This window comes from Sinohyriopsis cumingii, chromosome 18 (genome assembly GCF_028554795.1).
Source record: "Sinohyriopsis cumingii isolate HCF-2022 chromosome 18, ASM2855479v2, whole genome shotgun sequence".
Taxonomy (NCBI): Eukaryota; Metazoa; Mollusca; class Bivalvia; order Unionida; family Unionidae; genus Sinohyriopsis; species Sinohyriopsis cumingii.
The window spans coordinates 42,743,425-42,766,935 of NC_142978.1; the positions used below are offsets into that span (position 1 = coordinate 42,743,425).

The 23,511-nt window shown below is 36.2% G+C and overlaps 1 protein-coding gene across 2 annotated transcripts in view; it reads right to left on the reverse strand.

Moving 5' to 3' along the window:
* Window positions 1-23,511, reverse strand: part of LOC149776496 (phosphatidylinositol 5-phosphate 4-kinase type-2 alpha-like) — an 86,244-nt gene that overhangs the window by 27,705 nt on the left and 35,028 nt on the right. For both annotated transcript variants that reach the window (XR_016416050.1, XM_089940930.1), the window contains exons 3-6: window positions 22,196-22,292; window positions 7,966-8,115; window positions 5,252-5,398; window positions 1,608-1,646 (exon numbers count right to left, since the gene is read on the reverse strand). Coding sequence is in view for 1 of the 2 variants with exons in the window: in XM_089940930.1 (XP_089797056.1) it covers window positions 1,608-1,646; window positions 5,252-5,398; window positions 7,966-8,115; window positions 22,196-22,292 (433 nt within the window). In the remaining variant the exon portion in view is untranslated. The remainder of the gene's footprint in view (window positions 1-1,607; window positions 1,647-5,251; window positions 5,399-7,965; window positions 8,116-22,195; window positions 22,293-23,511) is intronic.

The following is a 23,511-nucleotide window of genomic DNA, read 5'->3' on the forward strand; positions in this document are numbered from 1 at the left end:
GTAGTTGTTAAGAGAGATGGAAGGCTATGAAGTGTATAGGTCTATAGTCTATATGCATGGATCAGTGTTTTCTGTTATATTGTTCATTTTACACAGCACTGAGAATTTTATCCTATCTGTGGCACAGTCATTTTCAGGTCAGCATCATTAAATGTAGCTAACAGTATATAATTTGTTTCACACGAAGTATTTATAACTAGTTAGGTAGCTTCAGCTACATTTAATGACGCTGATTTAAAAATGTACTGAGCTAGGCGATTGTCTTTGTCTCTCTCGAAATGTTTTTGTATGGTGTGTTCTCAAAGATGGATTTAACTTCAGTTAACTGTACTATGTTTTTGTTATATATTTGTTGCTGTTGTTGTTGTTTGATTTTAGTACAACTACGTCAGGCACAGCAGGAGACAACAAGGGCTTTTTATAAAAAAAGTAGTTCTGAGCATGTGGACACCTTGACTGAGACAACTGGAATGAGATGACTAGACTGAGACAGAAAAAGTAAGGTCAGCATAACAAGTAGATTTCTCTGTCACATGGGTGAGAAGTCTATATATGTGCTGTGTAGAATTTCTGTTTGAGCATTATGTATGTACATGATGGTATGTGTCAGCAATTCCAGAATTTCAATGGCTCTTATATTTGATGTGTATGTGTTTGTGATTTGGATTTTTAACATAGCTTTAACAAATTTTCAGATATATAGCTACAATGTCTGCAGTGTGACAGTTTATAGTGATGTCTTGCACTGGGGCATCATGCCACAGACATGTAATATGATGTCAAACCCAGTCACATTATCATGTCACCAGGCCGACCAGTCCTAACACTAATCTCTTAATGCTGAGTGCCAAGTGAGGCAGCTGTTAGTACCATTTTTGTAAGTCTTCTGTATGACTCGGGCAGGGATCGAACCCATGACCTCCTGCATTTGAGGCAGATGCTCTAACCACTAGGCCACTGGAGTGGTGGTCTTATATTGGGTCATGATGGCCAAAAATATGATGGTGGATTGGCATCATTTGAACAAATTTGTGGAGCTTTACCACCAGTATGCTTTCTTTTAAATTTGAGTATTTATGATGAGTAGTGTTTAAGAAGAGGCTCTTCTATTTTTAGTTGTTGTTGTTGTTGTTGTTGTTGTTCTAGGGCTTAACGCCATTTTTCAGCACAAGATAGGCTATACATGGCGGCCAGTATAACTGGTGGAGGAAGAACCCTGGAAAACCCAGGGAAGAACCACCGACCCACGAGAAGCTACTGGCAGGCTTTCCCACGTACCCACGCTAGCCGAGCCTTGGACTCGAACCCACGCAGACAGAGGTGAGATGGCAGTGATCCGGAACGGTGAGTGCTGTAGACCACTCGGCCACTCGGAGCCCCTTCTATTTTTAGTAATGGTGGCCATATTTGATGGCAGACAAGAATCATTCAAATAAACCTGGGAGACCTTGATGCCAAATATAGCCAAATTTTGCTGAGTGCTTTTTAGAAGAATCTGTAAAAGCAATCGTGAACATTAGATGCATGATGGTCAGAGAAGAAAGGACAATACAGATAAGCTCAGTGGCTTATAGTAAGATTGGCTAAAAACTGCTTAATGGCCAAACCTTTTCTTTGTCACTGGCATGCCTATCAACAGTTGATCCCTGAAAAAAACAGAAAAAGACAAAGATTAAGAAAGGTGGAATTGACTGCAACAATGCGATAGTATAAACTAAACCAGTACTATAACTATATTAAAATATAGTAAGGCATATATCCATACATATCACACACCAAAATTAGAAATGAGGTCGCTTCATTTTGTGAAAGATGCAAGCTTAAACGTATGTTTCAGCCTGCTTGTTGAACAAACAGCAAGGTTATGAATATCTCTGCATACATTCTGTTTACATAATAAAGAAAAACTTGCAAATTGGGTAATCTTTCAGAAACTTTTAATTATTTTAAAAAATAACTTGTTGGAATACAATAATTCTCCTGACATTCTTCAAAATACTTAACCTAATATTTTGCTACTACCAGATATGTGTACATGGAGCAACAAATTTTAAAATAAGATGGTAGCCAGATGGGCTAACTGATGAAGAAACTACTGCCCCAACTAAATTCAGTAGCCCAAAGAAAGAACCCTAATGATGATCACTGAGGAAACTCCCCCCCCACCACCACAAATGTCTATTTTTAAACAGCTAATTGTCCAAGCAATCCAAATCACTATAACACATTTATAGGTTGATGTGCCTTTTATTGCACTGATCTTAGTTAAATGTCTGTCTCCATGTAAGGTTTAATACCTACAAAATACAGGAAACTAAAGGAGTGGTAAGCAATGTGCTCACATTAAAATAACCTCGCCTCTCCTGCACACAACCCCTAATACATGATGAAGATGAGTCTATAATCAAAACAATGAGAATAATTCCAAGACAACAGCACAAGCACAATGACAGGTCAACATGTGTATCATCTGATCATGACTGAAATAAAATATATCAAGTCTCACAGCAATCCACTAAAACCTGGATGACTGAAATAAAATGTATCAAGTCTCACAGCAATCCACTAAAACCTGCACGACTGAAATAAAATGTATCAAGTCTCACAGCAATCCACTAAAACCTGCATGACTGAAATAAAATGTATCAAGTCTCACAGCAATCCACTAAAACCTGCATGACTGAAATAAAATGTATCAAGTCTCACAGCAATCCACTAAAACCTGCATGACTGAAATAAAATGTATCAAGTCTCACAGCAATCCACTAAAACCTGCAAGAGTAGTTGCTATCACACACAACTCTGCCACACATTGCATTTGGCTGTAAGTCAAGAAGGGCAAATAATTCCAAAAATGCTCTGTCAACATGTACATCTTTAAATGGTGACCATACTATGTACCAAGTCGCACAGCAACTCCTAATCAAAACAAGCTGCATCCACAAGATTCTGTCTTTAAGTGAATTCAGCTTTAGCACATTAAGAACAGTAACTCACAAAAATTGTAAGATAAAAGTGATCTCTCAATGTATATCTTGAGGTGGTGAACATAATATTTACCAAATTTTATGGCAATCCGTCAAAAGATTGTTAAACTAGTTGTGCTAGTAAGACTGTCATATAATGCATGCATTAAGCTAAAGGAGAAAAAGGGTAATTATTCTAACAAAATATGGCAAATGCTATGTGATTTACTAATATGAATATCTTCAGGTGATGAACACTATTTGACCAAGTTTTATGGCAATCCATCAAAAATGGCTGTATTAGCTGTGCTGATGAAATTATGCCAGGCATATGAATGAATACCAAGATTTTTTATATATCTCTACAGAGGTGCAAGTGTAATAATTACTGGATGAATATTTAAAATTAAATTTTTACTGATTTTTTATTGCCTGAGATTATATAGATTTTCACAACACAAAGCCTATATCACCCATTTATGACTGATTGTAAATCACTAACAATTTTAAAGGTCTCAAATGTTTCACTGAATTTTTCATTTTCTCTCATATTACTATTGTGCTTTTAAATCAGCTTAGTGAAAAAGAGTCAGAATTTGCAAATATGTCAGTTTATGTCCAATCTCTCCTCATAAAATTGCCCAATTCAACCCATACTGTCATAAAGTAGACCAATTCAACCCATACTGTAATACAATAGACCAATTCAACCCATACTATCAAAATAGCCTTATTCAACCCATACTGTCACAAAGTAGACCAATTCAACCCATTCTGTTACAAAATAGACTAATTCAACACATACAGTGTACTGTCATACATTTCAACCTACAGTGTCATACAACATAACAGTTCAACCCACACTGTACAAGTATTATCCAATTTAACCCTACACATGGGAGAAGCCTATGAGCTGGGTTAAACTGGATGTAAGTGTCCCTGTTCTCTCTGTGACTTACATTACAGGGCAATGGAATTTTCATGCTCCACACATTTTCTTTGGTTTATTCCAATCAGCTTAAGTTTGGTATGAAATATGCCCTGCTTCTCTTATACACTGTTAGCCTCTTTCATTTACCAATTTCCTAAGAGTATGTATTCATGTTAAATACATTTAGCATGTATCTAAAGATGTTGAAACTTCTTGTGTTTCCAACAAAAACTAGTAACCTGAATGGAGATTCCAATACATAATTCAAGATTATAGTGGTCATGTTGGATATAACAAGTTACAGGGAGAACAGTACAATGTCACTATTGCCAAAAGTTGATAAAAAAAAAAATGGAATGACAGAAGAAATCCAAATCCAAATGGAGTGAAATGAAAAACAAATATATACCATGATATGAAAGAAAAATTGGAACATGTCCATTTACTAGCAAGGGAATAACAGAACAATTAAATTCAGCAGTTGTTCTCAAATCTATCGACTAGTTTTTTAGATAATGGTATTTATTTTGATAATTGTGTTAGTGATAACTGTAGTTAATTTGGGGGATTTTTTTCTCCATGTTTGGATTTTTATCAATATTGTATTCTTATTGTTAAGTGTAAGTACAGAGGCTTTCTTAGTAGTTTTGCTAAATATTATAAACATTTTTTAAAGCGGATTTTTCAGTGTCATTGTAGTGTCACATATTTCTTTTAGAAGACTATACAATTTGTTACAATTCTCTATCTTCATTCTTGTGAAATTTGTTGATTGTGATTTTTAAATGGACATCAGAAGTTACAAAGATAAAGTTGATTATATGAGAAGATCCCAAATTTGTTATATTTTCTGATCATCATCTTTGATTGATTACATCTGTCCGTCTCCCTTTCAATAAATAAATGTGATTGCTTTAATCAATTATTACATGGATAATTAGTTTTCTTTTATACAATGAAATCTGTTTAAGTACATTTGCAATGTACTTAACATCTGATAAAGGGAGTTGAGCTTAGCTCTACTCTTCCTTCCAATATCTGGAAGACAGACTATGGTTTCCAGGCTCATAACACAACATTTGTTATACCTCAAGTGGCTGTGAACATCAGATCAAATTATCATTGCTCACTGTGCAATCTCTGCTTGTAAACCATACCTTTAAATCATACTTTTTATGAATTGGCAATTGAGGGCTTAAACCTTACCTTTAAAATCATACTTTTTATGAATTGGCAACTGAAGGCTTAAATCTTACCTTCAAATCATACTTTTTATGAATTGGCAATTGAAGGCTTAAATCTTACCTTCAAATCATACTTTTTATGAACTGGCAATTGAGGGCTTAAATCTTACCTTTAAATCATACTTTTTATGAATTGGCAATCGAGGGCTGAAGACATTCTTCATGACTATGAGATAAGTCTCAACATCATTAACAGTGACTCGATACATTCCTAAATACTGAGGCAGTCTGGTTTCAGCACGATTTTCAACAATATACTGGAAAAGAAAAAAGAAAACAATGTCATCAAAAGTGATCAACATGAGAATATAATCTTGTCTGTCAAAATAATGTCAAAATGACTTCTGAATCAAATGGTGATGAGTGATCGTCCTCAAAACATTTTAATTCATGTTTATGCAATATCTGATTTATGGAAGGTTTGACCCAACAGGATGTCGAGGCGTTTTCTCCTGTCTGCTAAGGTGGTCTACTCACCCCTGGTTAATTACTGGTTGCTTGATCTTTATAACTCCTCAGATGGATTGGTCTTATATAATCATTTTTTTCAACTTATCACCATGTAATGTCAGTGTATAACAATCGTGACTACTTGTCAACTTATATTTTTATAAAGTACATTTGCACATATCATTAATGTTTGGGATAATTTATAATCTCCTTTTATTGTTAACATTCCTTTCATGTTGGAAAGTTGTACCTCTGTTTCCAATGAAAATAATAATAACTGTAGTAACAGTTTTTGGTATATGACCCTTGCACAAGAAAAGTAATTTGATATAATATGTAAATCATATAAAAATGATTTGTTTAGATATTCATCATCTGTGGAAAGATTTCTGAAGCCCAGTGTGTATATGATAGGAGTGTTAACTGTTTTCACTTACCTTCTATTCGGAGAGAAATAGGTAACTGTATCCATTTTTCTCCAGGATTAAGGTAATACTCATTTAAGTTCATAATTTTTCGTCACCAGTGTGATGAAACTGTTCATCATCAAAATTGAATCTTTGTAAAATTTATTGTGAATTAATTGCTATTTTTGATGTCTGAAATTGTGTGCCAATTTTACTACTGTGTGTATTGGGTGCTCGGCTTTCCACTAGGAGGTGCTCAGGTTAATCTTTCTGAATTCTTTCATATTTAGTCATATTCATGAAAACTTTGTCATGAATTTCCCAAGTGTGTTCCCAAAACCTATAAATAGGGGTAAGATCTGCCATTTTGGCAGTTGTGGTTCTACTGGACTCCAGTAAAGGTCTCAAGACCAAGAAAACAGAGCAAAAAGTCTCTTGTCATCTCAACTGATAATTTCAAGCATCAATACAACAGCAAGGTAGACTAGATTGGCATTATCAAATTTCCTACTCAATTACATGCATCATTTTGAAATCACAAATTTCCATCCATTCTGTAGTGGTTGTTGCATCATTTAGATGTTGAAATAACAAACCCGACACAAAGACACACTTTGTTACTAAAAAACACCACAAAAAGTCGCATTCAACCCATGCAAGACACTATTGACATCCAGTTCCACTCTGTATCACACAAAACGACAGTCTCAGCCAACAAATGCGACATACTAGCATCCAGTTCCAGACTGTGTCTCTAAGATATTTTATAATTTACCATTTGACTATAAAACACAAACCCAGGTCTGGTTCTAAACCTTGATTGGACGCACAAAATCATTACCACTTCGGTATGTCAAATGAACAAATTTTGATAACTATTAACTTATTTTTTTGTGCAAGATTAGTTTGGGACTTGGGATTATATAAGTCAGAGATCATGTGAATTAGGACAAATGGAACATTTATGCTGATTTTCATATGCAATTTACCACTGAAACTATTGTTGTCCTTTCAACATGTTTTATCAAACATCTGCTCTGCATATTTGCAAATATATTTCACCATTTTAAGCACTAAATTTTGTGAGAAAACATATAAGCCTGGAAGTCTTATAATAAACTGTGTTGACTATTTATATTTGTTTTGTTTAGTGCTTTTATGATCTAAATAAGAACTTCTGTGGTGAACACACCATTTCTTTGACACTACAATACACTGGAGAGATCTAGTAACTGAAAAAGGTGTGAGCTGTCCAGCTATTCCATTTTATTTAGCCTTGACCCTCGACATGTTACAATATACATCTGTCGCTGGTGTTGCCGCTACTTTTTGGATCATGTGACACTAGCTTTCTTCCAGTTAAGTGGGTGCTGTGTTATCACAACCCATTGTTGCAACTGGTGCACTGTTTTTTGGACTGCATTAATGCTTGATGCTGCTGGGGTTTTGAATTACATTGTTGTTTCATGCAGCTGGGATTGACTTAAGTAGCAACAAAACATAAAACCCAAATGAAGTTATTACATGAAAACAGGGGTAAAAAATGGAGTGGCAAGAAAACTTGTCTGAAATATTTATAATTACAAAATACAGGTTATCATGTAGTGTGTAAATCAACATACAGAACTGCTTGCCACGATATTATATAGGCTTGTGTATGTGGGTGTATATATATATATGTATATATATATATATATATATATATATATATATATATATATATGGAGAATTTGTTAACTGATAATGAGTACCAGCTGAATTTTGAAGACAAACCAATGCACTAAACTCTGTCACTTCAAGTAAAATACCCGAGAAACTGGCCTAAAAGCAATCGTAACAAGATGGTTGAAAAACAAGAGTAACACTGCAAGTCCTTCCACATTCATAATGGCATAAAAATATAAAAATAAATGGTGTGCATATTTATACCAATATAAAAAAGCCTCAAGATTCAAATATGATTTTACCTGATGATACTGTTTAAGAAGGTGATGCATTTGCTCCACCTCCTCACTGACTAGGGTTTTGATGAAGAAGCGATAATCCTGTGACATCAGCATTCGAGCTCCACTTCTCCCAGGGGAATCAATGTCTACTAATCTAGTTGTCAAGGAATTCTGTTAAAATAGAAAATTTTAATGAATCTATTAGAAACATTAATCATGGAAATTTTTCCTCCTGGATAAATTTTATTTTCAGTTTTTTTGGGCTGCAAACATTAATATTTTTTAGTTGTCCCCCAAAAATATGAAATTTATACTACAATAATGTGTTACCGATAAAATAATAGAGGCAAATTTTCTGTTTACATGCAGAGTAACACAAAGGCCCAAAAAGTGTATGTGCATGTTTCCTATTGCACTGGTTTTAAAACTAGGGTAAGCAGGATGGTTTATATTATTTTTTCTTTCTCCAAACATGATACATATTTAATGTGATTTTTTCTCTCTATGCTAGGGTCTGCATTGAGAAAGAGGGATGGTCACCTGACTAGAAACACACATTTTTTGTGTGTCTAGAGTTAGTCTATTGATGTATGTCAACCCATCTGAATATGCAGCAATGGATGTATGGGATGTAAGATCTTCTCCACACTCATTTAGAACCAACTACATATCATATGTAATTTGGTGAAAACCCCACCATGCTATGACCAAGATTTTCAATATGGACACCATGGTGGCCATATTGGATATTAGATTCCCATAGCTTTCATTTAGGATATCTGAATATCATATTATAAACTTGCTAGTTGCTATAATAGTAAGTTTACAAAAGGTACATTGTTTTCGAACTACCCAAAGTAAAAACAAAAAGTTGCTATGGAACCTATAAGAAACAGCAGCAACTAGAACATATCATATGGAATGAGACATTTCCTAAAGTTTGGCAACATTAAAGAAGACAAATGTTTAGAATATCAAAATGTCATTTCTCACCTGGCTGCTATCATCACCAAGAAACACATTCTTTGGTACATAATATCATGATAAATAATTCCTCCGATTTTTTAACCAAAATTTTACCTGTGTATTTTATTTTATGAGATGTGATAAATATGTTTTAATTTGTTTCTTTGCAGGTTTAATAGTTGCTACGAATGTCATTGAAAACAAAACTTGCCCAAAAATATTCCTGAAAAATTTGACCAGGTATGGGGGTTGTTTTAGATGTCAAAACATTTTTCATCTGGTTATTTATAGAAATTAAGATTGTGTCACTCCCCAAGTTCATGCAGGACATGTGCAAAAGGAATAATTTCTACTGTATGAGTCATGTTTCACTTTCAATAAAGTTCCCATTTAAAATACTTCCCATATTCTTAGCCTGTTTCCTAAAAATATTCATCTGAAGACTTCTTTGGATTCAAAGTTTTTGTTGTACTGAACTTACAGAAAGTTATTTTAAAACAGAAATCTTTTGAAAAGCAGCATGTATGCATGCCCTTCTCTGTGCATTCTCAACCCCATATTGCTATAACCTCAAGCCCATACTGTTATAACCTCAAGCCCATACTGCTATAATCTCAATGCCATACTGCTAAAACCTCAATGCCATACCACTATAACCTCAATGCCATATGGCTATAACCTCAATGCCATACTGCTAAAACCTCAATGCCATACCACTATAACCTCAAGCCCAGAAAATTGATAATTCCTTGACAAAGGTAATTAAGGTGCACACACTCAAAACACCATGAATATCTCAACAATGACCAAAAAAATTATCAAGAGCATGGCCTAAAAGACATTCTTTTAGTCATTATATATCAGTACACATACATTCTACTGAACAAGATTTTTCAAGCCGGCCACTACTGGATGTCTGAGCATGTCTCTTCATTTATGACAAAACATATCTTGAAGTGAATGTGCTAAGTTTTCATGGCAATCATCCATGTAATTTAGGAGGTGATAATAAATTTGTACTAATGATAGATGGATGTTGGAAGACAAGTGTCGGTCACCAAACTTGTGATAACATGCCATCCTTTAAGCTATCCTGGTTTATCACCAGTAAGACTTGAAAAAATAAACAATCTAGAATGAGGTAAATGATATGCATTTGCATATCAACACTCTTCCAAGCTATACCACTAATGGTATGGCCTGATCTTGGGGCAAATGTTTAAATACTCTATAAGCATTTTTCCAGTTTGTGTATATAATGTATGGTTATATGGTAGGAATCTGGAAAGTTTCAAAGTTATCATCAAAGGGCAAGTCCCCTACTTCTGAAGCATGACCCAGGACATGTATTAAATGTACAAGTGCATTTATACCCTGATACCCATTAAATATATACATGGTCATCCAGTGTGGGAGCTCAGCAGTTTCCAGGTTATGAACCAAAGTCAAGTTCCCAACCTCAGAGGAACAAGTTATATGTCTAATTAGGTTTCATGCCCCTCAAACCCAGTCTCCAAGTAATGAACCAAAGTCAAGTTTCCAAAACACAGAAGCCTAACCCAAATATTTCATGCCCTTCAAAAACCCATATACATTATAGTCAGTGGATCTCAACAGTTTCAAAGTTATGACCCTGGATTCCCATTCACAAGGGACTACATCAACACATCTTTCAACCAATAGAAATCTCAACTGCTTTCAAGCTATAACCCAGGGAAAAGTTCCCAACCTGAGGGGCATGACCCATGGTCTGTAATGGATATTATCAGATCTGGTTTCTGCAACCTATATATGGTTTTATTATGGAAATCTCAACAGTTTTCAAGCTGTGACCCAGAGGCAGCATTTCCACATGGCCCACCCTTGGGGCACGATCAGAGAGTGTAGCCCCAAAATCTATTACACAAGTTAGAGCTCTGGTCTTGATAAACCAACTTTCTAATCTTCATCTATAATGCTTAAAGTATAGAGATTTTTATAAAAAAAATCCCAGCCCTTGGTCCTACTTCTTATGGTCACATTAAAACCTTTCAAGATCTGTGCACGTTTAAAGACCGGCCCAATCATGTCCCAAAGCTTAAGTCTGCATCTTCATTTGTGTAGGGGAGACAATACATTACAAAAAAATTAGCAGAAGAAGTGCACAGGGATAAAAATATTTAATTCTTTTCTTGGGGGGTGGATGCGCTTGTTTAAACATGAATATAAAAAATTAGTTCAGTGATTGACTAAATACACCTTTCATGAAAGAGCTTATTCATGACATGGCATTACAAATTAACATAACCATTTATATCTGAACTGAAAGATTTACCTAACTAATAACAACTGTCACATCCCTGCTATAGTATTATAAATAATACTACAGATCTGCTATAGTATTATAATTAATACTACAGAAGGTTGCATTAAAATTTAACGAATTCCAAACCCCCAGTCGGCAATATCAACATTCTAGTTACATAGAACAAACTCAAGGTTGAATAGCTAACAATTTTATCAACTATAAAAGATTAATTCAAATAATTTCCTGGACATAAATCTTCAGTTTCAAATTTCAATAATATCTTGAATGTAAAGCTTCAGTTCAATACTATCTTGACACAATAACTGGCCTGGTTAACCAAATGCCACCATACACTTTAATTCGTCACACGAAAGTTAATGTCCTATTGTGAGAGGGTCTCTTTCAGTATGTTGGCCCTGGTACTAATCTGCTAGAAATCTTTTCCTTCCTCCTGTATTTCATGCCTCTTGTGTGCAACCTGGAAGTCTACTCGGCTTCTTTTGCCTTCCTCATTTCTGTCCTCCTCCCTACTCCTTCCTTCTTATTCTCTTGGTGTCATCAGTAAGTACACGCTGGGAATCTCTCAGCACCAACTCTCACAAGCGCCCTGGGACCTTACTGAAGAAATATAAGTGACATACACTCTTGTCTCCCTACCCACTCTTCTATCACTCTCTCATGGATCTCCCATCGGATTAATGGCAACAACTTTACCAGGCCCTATGCACATACTATTTCCAGTGATCTTATTCATGCTTTGCTCTCTACGTACAAACATTATTACTCACTTAATTTTTTGTAACACACACACATGACCTAAATGTTGATATGTTCGTACACAATGATCTATTTATTCATTGCTAATAAGTAACCATTCCTACTGCATGTGTCCTAAGAATTATAGAATTATACAAATAAATACATATGCACATAAATCCAACTCAGCCTAATTTCCCATAATTCTCGATCTACACTCTGATACATGTAAGTACACATCATTCAATTTCTAATAAATTCAACTAAACATTATGATTTAATACTCTAAGAACTTCAACTATCTACCCAAATCAAGGAGAAAGACTAATCCAAGATAATGTCTTACCTTTAGAAGCTGGTTTTAACCAGTTCAAATTTCCTTCTCTCGGACTCGCATGTAGCGAGAATTCCTTCTGCAATATAAGCTTTCCACTCTACTTCAGACAACAAGTTTCTATCCTTCGAGAATTAGCAGCACACTAATGTTTCTCTGCATTTAAGAATAAGAATGACATTTTCCCGCCTAAAGGATAAGCTACTCCCACTTGGAGATTTAGCTTCTCATCCCTAACTGGTCGCAATGCCTATTGTTTGATTTTCTTTTTGACTGGGTCCAGGTTCCTTTACACCTTCTTGGCACTCCACGGGGTATCCAACCTATGTCCTTCGGCTACAGCCCTGCTATATAGCTCTAAAGCCAATTTGGAGATACAAAATCATGTAACTAAGTAAGACGACCGGCTCACATGACATGATTTCCAAAAGTTTATGCCCATCAGTTCATTACACAGTGATTATAATAACAAGACTACAGGTATTATTTCAACTTTCAATACTAAGTGTACTGCTAACAAAACTACAAACAACTGAAACTCTACCTAAAACATTTTCTATTCACCCATTATCATCAAATAAAAAACCCAAACAAATCTGACTGAGACTGGGAATCTCAATAAATAATGGAGCTACTGAAGGTAACTGAGTTTTAACTAAAAATTCAGATTGACAAAGGAGAGAAATGGATTCACAGTTGCCATTAAATCTGATATGTCAATAGATAATGCACGAGTGTTGCAGCATCTTCTTGTACATGCCAAAATGAGTAATAGCCTTGAGTATGAGGTATTGAAAAGGAAGCCTCACTCAATGGTTAATAGGGGGTTGTGGTTAAAGACCATAAAACACTTGATTCCATCAGGGGCATACAATTAATTTTGAACATCTTCTGTTCTCAAATAGAAACAGATGTTACAAAGGGACAGCTAAGATACACGTTTTCTACTTCACCAATCACATAAGATTCTCCATCTGGCATCATCGACCATGGATGACGAGGTTCTCCTGGCTTGCATACTTTACTGACAAAATGGATCAAAACTTACTCTGGTAAATAGATCACTCAAGATGAGCCAAGTGTGAAGGTGCTGAATATGAGGGCTGATGTATAGGAAGGAGGCCCCATTTTGCAAAAGCAGATTCCTCCTGTGAAGTATGGACCTCGGCTGATCTATCAAGAGCTCTAGAAGATCTCTGAACCACAACTGTTGGGGACAAAGTGGAGCTATGTTGCAAAATGTCCACTAGAGGCTTTTCCCAAGTGAGAAAAGGGACTCCGTTAAGGAGCAGTGAAAAGACTATTTAGTGAGGATTGTTATGCCTGTCCTGGACAGACTGTCTAGTAAGGTGTTCCTCTTCCCTGTAATGTGGCAAACTTGAACGGTGATATTTGCCAAGGTGGCCCAGTGCAGGCAGTTCCAGACATCCATGTAAAGAGAAGGGACATGTATGCCTCCTTGACTTTGGAAATATGCTATGACACATGTTCTTCGAGAAGATCACAACAGCTCGACATCTTACTTTGTTGATGCACCAATGCAAAGCTAGAAACAAAGCTTTAATTTCTAGATTGTTGATGTGGAGGGATAATTTGTTCAGAATCCAATGACCCTGGAGAATTATGTCTTCTGGCTCTTTATGAGTGCCCCAAACAGAATCTGACACATCAACAAACAGAAAAGAGTTGGGATTGGGTAAATTCATGAGGATGTTGGTCTGGAATCTGTCCCCTGGTTCATCCACCAGTACAAATGGTGATGAAAATGTGGTCCAAGAGGAATCTGAACTAACAGAGAATCGCTGAGTAGTTTCCACCTTGTGAGAAGGAGAAATTGTCAAGAGCACATACAGAGACTTCCAAAGTGAACCAGATCAGCAGTGGCAATCAACATTTGCGATTGGGATAGGTAAAAGCAAGCAGACAATGATGTTTTACTCATAGAGCCTCTAGACATGCCAGAATTCAATCTATATGATCTCATGGGACCAAGATTAGGTTCTGGTTTATGAAAAAGTTCATTCCCATGTAAATGATGTCCACAGATATAATGAACTTTTTGAGGTTGGGTAAAAGACCAAGTGAGTTACCATGAACCATCAATGGAACAGGGACTGAACCTGAACATTGTGGATTAGCCAGCAGTCAAAATACTGGAGAATCCGGTTCTGAGTAATTGTAGGTAAGACATTACTACTCACATAACTCTGGTGAAGACTCTGGGTATAGAAGTGATTCCAAATAGTATAACCCAGAAACAAAAAGCTTCCTGTTCCAAGCAAAATCCAAGAGGTATTTCAGGATATGCAAAAAGACATTCTGAAGGTCGATGGAGACTGTCCAATCTCACCGATGCATTAAGTTCCGGATTGAGGCAATGGTTTCCATCTTGAAATGTTGTTCCAGAACAAACAGGTTAATGGAGAGAGATCGATTATGATACAAAATTTTCAGTGCTTCCTGGTGACCATCATGATTTTGGATTAGAATGAGAGAAACAGATCCTTCACCTTCTGCAAAAGGATGTGTACCTTTTCAGTTAATTTTATTAGATTGGACAAGTGAAAGAACTTGGGGGTCCTTGATAGAAGGGGAGATTCCTGAAACTGAAGTTTCTAACCCTTTGCATACAATAGAAAGAACCCACCCATGGTCTGTGATGCCCGACCAAGTCTCCAAAATGAGGCCTGGATGAACACATTTGAGGAAGTTTAAGAGGACAACAAGAGAGGGTGCAAGTATATAGGACAGTTCACCTTCCACCTCCATCTCCTTTGGAAAGGAATGTAGTGTGAAGTACTTTCTCCAAGAGGCTCTAAGGTGATTTACATTTCAGGAATATGATGTCTCATCTGCAGTTGCAACTTGGACTAAGCTGCATCTGTTTGAAAAATTTAGCAATGGCCAATTGGGGACAAATCACAGTATGCTTCCTGGTCAATGGCATTGATCCAGGAGTGGGTGTGAAGAATCCTTTACATCTGGTGAAGCAATGGTAGGAATGAGTCCTCCAAACAGGATCTCTAGGCTTCTGAAAGAACAGCCCTTAGCCAGATTTTCTGGTCAAAAGCTTTAATTGTTTTAATGGGAAGGTGTGGCCAGGAGTCGAAATACTCATATATATGAGTAAAATATGCTCATATATACTTATATAAATATATATATAAATAACAGCAAGCATTTGCTGAAATTGCTTAAAAAAGTAGATTGTTCTTCCCTGGTGACCCAGCCCCCACCCCCCCATTAAGATCAGAATTCTTTATTTCAGTGTCCATAGTTCATGTATCTAAATTAAAATATAAATCAAAAATGAAAGTATTATTAACATAAAAGATCACAGATATCTTGTTTTCAACTATAGACACGCACGTTTACTGCAATGGTCTGTGTAAGAATGAAGTCATGTATGCTATTTAAAGAGTAATTTTTTTCTTCTTCCTGTTGAAATACAAGAATTTAAATGAAAGTCATAGTTCCACAGAGATTTCAAGATACAATTCTTACTATTAGATATTCTTGCCATCATTGAGAACACATACTTTCTCACTACTTCTTCAAAACTGAAAACATATAAATTTACAAACATATTAGAGGCACTGTTCCATCTTGGAAAGCTTAATAGTAGACAAAGATGATTACTATAACCAATAACTACTTTTCTTTTAATGCATTCACTAAAGCTTGTTCACAAGAGTACAATACATTGGGCTTAACTGTGGATCAAACATTTTACAAATAACATTTTCTTGATTTCCAATTTTTGTATAGATCTACGTAAATGATACCTTCCATAAAGAACAATTTGTTAGTGTTGGCATGGTGTCAGGATAATGTGACTGGGTGGGACATGATGCAACATGAAAAATTTAAATGGCATATTATAACAGTTGGAGAACCAGTCTTGTACAGTTTTAAAAAGTGGTTTGTGGGCTTTGTGGATTTGTGGATAAAGCATTTACTAATAACATTTTGAAAAAAATCTTGTAATTCTGACAAATGGAAATCACCATCATCATGCTCAGGCTTAACATGTAGCATGATGTCCCACCCAGTCACATTATCTTGACACCAGACCGACCAGTACTAACACTAACCTCTTAATGCTGAGAGCCAAGCGAGGAAGCTGTTAGTACCATTTTTGTAAGTCTTTGGTATGACTCGGCTGGGGTTCTTACTCATAACCTATTGAATATGGAAGGCAAATGATAGTCATGGCTACTTAAATACATGTATGTAATGATCTCCAATGCATATGAAATTGAATAGCATCAGTCAGTTTGATAATAAACATAATCTTTCTGAAATGGCTAACAAACACGCATTAGGTTATATATAATTTTCCTCAAGAGCTGGCTCTTTGGCTCCTTTTTATGGTACAAAGACACCAGATTTACCTACTGACAGGCCTGATTTGTCGGGATCTACGTGTCAAGTACTGTTGTTGTTGTTGTTGGGTTTAACGCCATTTTTCAGTACACAATAGGCTATGCATGGCGGCCAGTATTGATGGTGGAGGAAGAACCCGGGAAAACCCTGGGAAGAACCACCGACCCATGAGAAGCTACTGGCAAGCTTTCTCACATACCGTGTAAAGTATTGTTTTAACCTTGTGTGCTCTTGGCACACTTTCCAGTCTTTATCTTACAGTTAAGTCTACTACAGTACTTGCTAACCATAAATATGTGTCAAGTATTGTTTTAACCTGATGTGCCCTTGGGATATTTTCCAGGTCTTTGTCTTACAGATAAGCCTACTATAGTACTTGCCAACCAAAGCAGATGATGTCCAGCATTACGCAGACACCAACTACTCGAAAGAGTTTTTCAGGTCCCTGAAAGATGTCAATGGAATGCTGAAAGCCTGCAGCACCCCGCTAATCTCTTCTGACGGGACCACTCCGCTCAAGGACAAAGATAGTATCACCAAAAAGTGGAAGGAACACTTCTCCAGCCTACTGAACATGCCCTCCACCGTAGATTCTGCAGCGTCAGACACAACTGTCCCAAAGTCAACTATCTCGGACCTGGACTTGCCCCATACCATGGAAGAAGTTGAGCTGGCCATCAAAATAATAAGCTCTGACAAGGCACCAGGCGCGGATGGAATTCCCGTTGAACACTTCAAAGCAGCTGGCCCTAAGGTACTTGAGGCAGTGCACAGCATCCTGATCAGCATTTGGGAGAAGTTCGTGCCACAGGAATTCAAAGATGCAATGATTGTCACCTTATACAAACACAAATTGAACAAAGCTGACTGCGGCAACTATCGAGGCATATCACTCCTGTCGACTGCAGGCAAGATTACGGTGTGCGTCCTTCTCAAGTGTCTGGTCGGTAATGTCTCGGAAGCCATACTGCCGAAGGCCCACTGTGGCTTCAGACCAGATCGGATCACAACTGACATGATCTTCACAGCAAGACATATACAAGAAAAGTGCACTGAACAAAACATGAACTTCTTCAGTGTCTTCATATACCTCACAAAGGCCTTCTTTACGGTCAAATGGGATGGACTATGGGTCATCACAGCACAACTTGGCTGTCCTAGAAAGTTCATTAAGATGATCTGACTTTTCCACAACGGCATGACAGGACTCCTTCTCTACAACAGGGATGTCTTCAAGTCATTCAACATTTCTAAGGGTGCGAAGCAGGGTTGTGTTCTCGCCCCAGTATTATTCAACCTATTCTTTACATGTGTCCTGAACCATGCTTGATCTCCAGAATGGTGTGTACATAAAGTACAGACTTGATGGCTCTCTCTTCAATCTTTTCCAACTGAATGCCCAGAACAAAATAATGGAGAAACTTATTCTTTAAGCACTTTTTGCAGATGACTGTGCTTTCATGGCACACACAGAAGCAGATCTCCAGATCATCGTTACTTGCTTCGCGGAAGCCCGGAGACTCTTTGCACCTCACTCTCAGTCTGAACAAGACAGAGGTACTTCACCAACCTGTCCCAGGCACCACAGCTCGCCCCAAGATTGTGTCTACTGAAGACACCCAACTGAAAGCTTGTTGATCACTTCAAGTACCTTGGAAGCATCATATCTTCCAATGGATTGCTATACAAAGAGATAACGGCACGCATCAGCAGCACCAGTCAATTATTAGGATATCTCCGCTCTCATGTGTTGAATCACAGGAATATCAAACTGTCCACCAAGATAAAGGTATATAAAGTAGTTATGCTAACAAGCCTCCTATATGGATGTGAGACCTGGACAACATACAAGAAGCACATCAAGCAACTTGAGTACTTCCACATGACAGCCCTGCACTGGATTATGGGCATCAGATGGCAAGAAAGCCTGATGAACCTAGAAGTGCTGGATAGAGCAGGCTTAACCAGTATTGAAGCAATGGTCATGAGAGCCCAACTCCGGTGGATGGGTCATGTCATCCGTATGGAGAAGTCTCGAATGCCAGATTTTGTATGGAGCTCTATCTAGTGGACACAGAAAAATTGGTCACCAGAAGAAAAGATTCAAAGACTCCATCAAGGAGTCTGAGATGCTGCTCAATATCTGTGACAAACCCTGAGTCCTGCGCCAAGGATAGACCTGGCTGGAATGTAGCTGTTATTAATGGGTATAAAACCTTTGAGGATGACCACAGAAACGAAAGTCGTAGATGCCAGGAAACGCAGGAAGGCCTCAACGTCAAGGACCAATCAGCGAAGAGCAGCACAGGATTGACTTCATCCAGCCCTATGGTCAACCAACATTGTTTTAACCTCAAGCCTAGAAGAGAACTTACTAACCATGAATATATTTCAAGTATCGTTTTAACCTAATGTGCCCTTGGGACATTTTCCAGTCTTTGTCTTACAGATAAGCCTAGAAGAGAACTTACTAACCATGAATATGTTTCAAGTATTGTTTTAACCTAATGTGCCCTTGGGACATTTTCCAGTCTTTGTCTTACAGATAAGCCAACTGCAGTACTTGTTAACCATAAATAATCTGTTCCAGCATGTGTCAGGAATTTAGCATCTAAAATGTATTTCCATCTTTTATGTGAGTTTCGGTTTTATGGGCTTTTTTCAAGTATAAAATTGAAATTAGTTTATAGTAGCAATATTAATGGGAAAGATAGAGAATTTTATTACCAATTAAATACTCTATCGCTTGTAGGGATCAACATCTCTTTAAATAGAGTCTGGGCATTTTTTAACTTAAGAACTTGCACTTCAAACATGGGGAATTTTTTTCAAAAATTTCTCTAACAATGGCTTAAATCTTTTATTTTAAGCAATTATTTACCCCATAGAGTATTATATCAGATCAGGTTTCTTAACAAATAAGGTGGGACATTTCTTCTGTGTTATTACTGGGACCAAATAAATTTACTTACTGTATATATTGGATCCAACTACAAAAACTGCATAGACCTAGATCTGCTGTCATATGATGTGCTGACAGATCTGAATATACACAGTCTGTTAGGAGCAACCAATAGAACAAACAACATTGAAACTGTTGTCTGCAGCTGGAATACAATTCCCAAAGTCCCATTAAAGATAGATGTCAGTCCCTATCCAGAACTGAAGCGCTGTCTGCAGTCTGGTTTACTGGCATATACATACAATAATAGATTAATAATATATCTGACAATTCCTCTGCAAGACACTGTTTAACTTTGTTCACTGTTCTTACCATGCATCCAAATATCTATTCTGGACAATCATAAATGTCATTAGGACATCACATGATTTTGTAGGCTTTACTGAAAAAAGTTTGGTAATTCACATTATTGCCACCATTATTATATAGGCAATGATGATAAGGTACTCTTTTCTGTCTCATAACCTTTACCATATTTACTTGAGGACAAATATTCCACTAAGAGTAGCGTAAGGGAATGCACACAACCTTATAATTGTGTTTCTTTTTAAAAGCAATTTTGGATTGCTTAGACAACATACCATGTAAAAATATCACTTTCATTGAAAGTTCATTATTGAAAAAATTCACAAGCAATCATCCTTACTATACACATACAAGCTTCAAACAGTAACTGTAAAGTATATTTTTAAATTATTATAGACTGTGGTTTGCCAACCCCAACCCGCAATTTTAAACTAATGTATTAAAAAAGCAGAGAGAATGAAGCAATAAAAACATTTTCCTTTTTCAAAACATTATTTCATCCTAGTCATATATCAAACAACTGTCTTCTTTTTCATCAAGATATTACACAATAAAAAAAATAATACTGGTTTTGTTGCTAAAATCATTTCTAATACACTTAGACACCTTTGTGATGAGGTGCCATCAAATGCTACTTTGTTGTGGTGCATATCAATGATGAAATACACTGAAGATGAAAGTTCATTAATATAGTATTTAAAAGGCATAACCCCCATGGACAGAGATGAGATTTCAATGATCTGTAAAAACGAGTGCCTTAGACCACTCAACCACAAAGTGCAACACAAAATGATGAAGCAACATGCTGAAAATCAAACTCATCAAACTCACATGATGCAAAAACAAACATGTAGACTGAAGACTAATTTTTTAAAACGAAATGCCCAAGATGCCATCAATTTTATTTCTTTTTTTTCTGGTAAAAGTCTGGAGTTGGGTGGGGTTTTTTTTTTATTTCTTCAGAGAAAGCCTTCTTGGATGTAAGTCTGCCATTAAATAACACCGAGATCTTCATCAAGCACAGCCATCTCATGAAGGAATTACTTGATTGTGGCTACATTTTTATGCAGATAAATTTAATTTCCATGGAGGTACTTATTTCCATCAGTGATATTGATCTAAGGTTCTAGTACTCTATAGTGTTACTTTATACAATGACAAGACATATCCATCATCAAACAAGATAGGCCATGATCAGCCATTGCATAATGCACCAACAGATCAGGATCTATGTTGTTTGTTCTACTGTTTACTCCTAAAAATTCTGCATAGACCCAGACCTGCTGGCACTATATGTGATGACAGATCTTGGTCTGTGCAGTTTTCAGCTGGACCCAACTTAATAAGCTAGCATTGATATTGTTAGTACAAGCCTTTACTATAATTGCATCCTCCTTGTTCGGGATCAGATTAAACCATGTCATGCAAATTGCTTGCACTGTGGAGATTCTTAAAGGAAGCTGTCTGAATACATCACCAGAAATAAAATGTTTAAGGGTTATTTGTCATGTAACCTAACTTATTCAGTATCTGAAATCAATACTCAAAGTAGAAGTTCTTGCTTTAAATAGCTCCAATCATGATACATTTAGATCAGTTATAGCTTTTGATCAGTACTTGTCTTTCAATAACTTGACTCCTGTCAACAGCAATAAAGCACATTGTATTGTACATTTTTTCTCCCATATACTTAATTTAAAACATTTCTCATGAGTTTTTGGACAATCATACCTAATTAAATTACTCACTCTTCTATTGACTGTCATATTAGCATTATTACATTTCTCATGGGTCTACAGACCATCATACTGAATTTATTACATTTTTTCATGAGTCTACAGACCATCATACTGAATTTATTACATTTTTCATGGGTCTACAGACCATCATACTGAATTTATTACATTTTTCATGAATCCATGGACCACCAAACCTAACTGATTACATTTGTCATGAGCCTATTATCACCCACAACTGTAAAAATTTGTCACAGGATTGATGAATGTCACCTTTTATACCAAGTACCAAAGTTACAAAATTTGCTACAGAACTATCTAGTAGACAGAAATAATTATGTGTAACTTGAAAATGACGCATAACTAATGTTTGCATACATTAAGAGAAAATCCACTACCTAAACAATTGGGAAAACATAACGACCAAACTGATAAATGGAGAGACAGAAAGTTAATGCTATAATATTAAATGCTACTACGGACAAGACTGAGCATAAAGAAAATACTTGTCAACTTACCAAATATTCATTCTCATCTAAACCAAATCTCTCTCTCAAGTTTCTGAACACAAAAGGGCAGTATTCCTTCATTTTGAAATGGCTTGGCATATTGTCCCTGAAAAAGATCAATTTGTACCAAGATTACATCAAGTTTTGTCTCCCTAATATCTTCTCCCTTGCCATACATTTCTTAAATAGACACACACAAAAATATTTCAGAAAATTATTTTTATGAAAATCATTATCTCTGAGATCTTGATTTTAAACAGATCAGGGCTGGATAATATGATAACTAAGTTTTCATCAAAGCTTGTCAGAATCTTACTGGTTACTTTTCTGGGTTTCAAGTGCTGTTTGAAATCAGATCCTATATGGATTCGTTAGATGGAACATTAAACCAAGACCCTAATTCTTGCTAAAGTCTGCAATTTCTGCAAGACTTGCCTAGACAACAGGACCAATGCGAAAAGCTATGAAGAAGAAAAAAAAAAAAACCACCATCATATATATGTGCATCTAGGTTACATAAATTATGATATTTCCCCAATCTACTGGAAGTCTCTGAGAAAATTGGTAAAATTCATGTCTCCTTGGAGAGATCAAATCACACATTTTTTCTAAATGTAATTTTGTGAAATTTCATGTTTCTATACTAAATAAGAGGCCTAAGTGGACCTGCGTTGGGATCACTCACCTAACCAACATCTGCCTAAAAGCCAACTGACCCCCCCCCCCCAAAAAAAACCCCAGTTGGCCAAGAAATCCGAGAAGGTAAGATTCATTCTATAAAATGTTCTTCCCACCACTGATTGCAAATGTTATGAAAACAACTGATTAAAAGCTTCTCTAATTCTTATTTCTTCATTAATATATTTTTTTATTTTAATGTGTTCTTGTTAATTCAATAAAATTCAAACATATTCAACATCAGTCTCCCTTACATGGGCATTCCAAACCCCAGGATTTAATTCCTCATCAATTAGTAACCACCCCACATAACTTGAATTCTTTTAGACACTTCAATCTACTGTCTTCCCTTCTGAATGCTTCTTCTGAGATAAATTCATTCATTATTTATTCTTGGGCACCAGTTTTCATGGGTTTTTGGGTAAGCTACATGATAAATTTGTAAAACAACAACCAAATATGAACCAAGATTATATTCAAAGCACACCTCCCTCATATGCAGTGGTTAGGTAAAACTCATTTATTTATATTTTAATACCAAGACTATTTAAAGTATTAAGAAAAATATATTTGGATATGTGCATGAAATGATGAGGAGCAATGAAAAAATATGACTTTTCACAATTTAATTCACATGCAAAATTTGA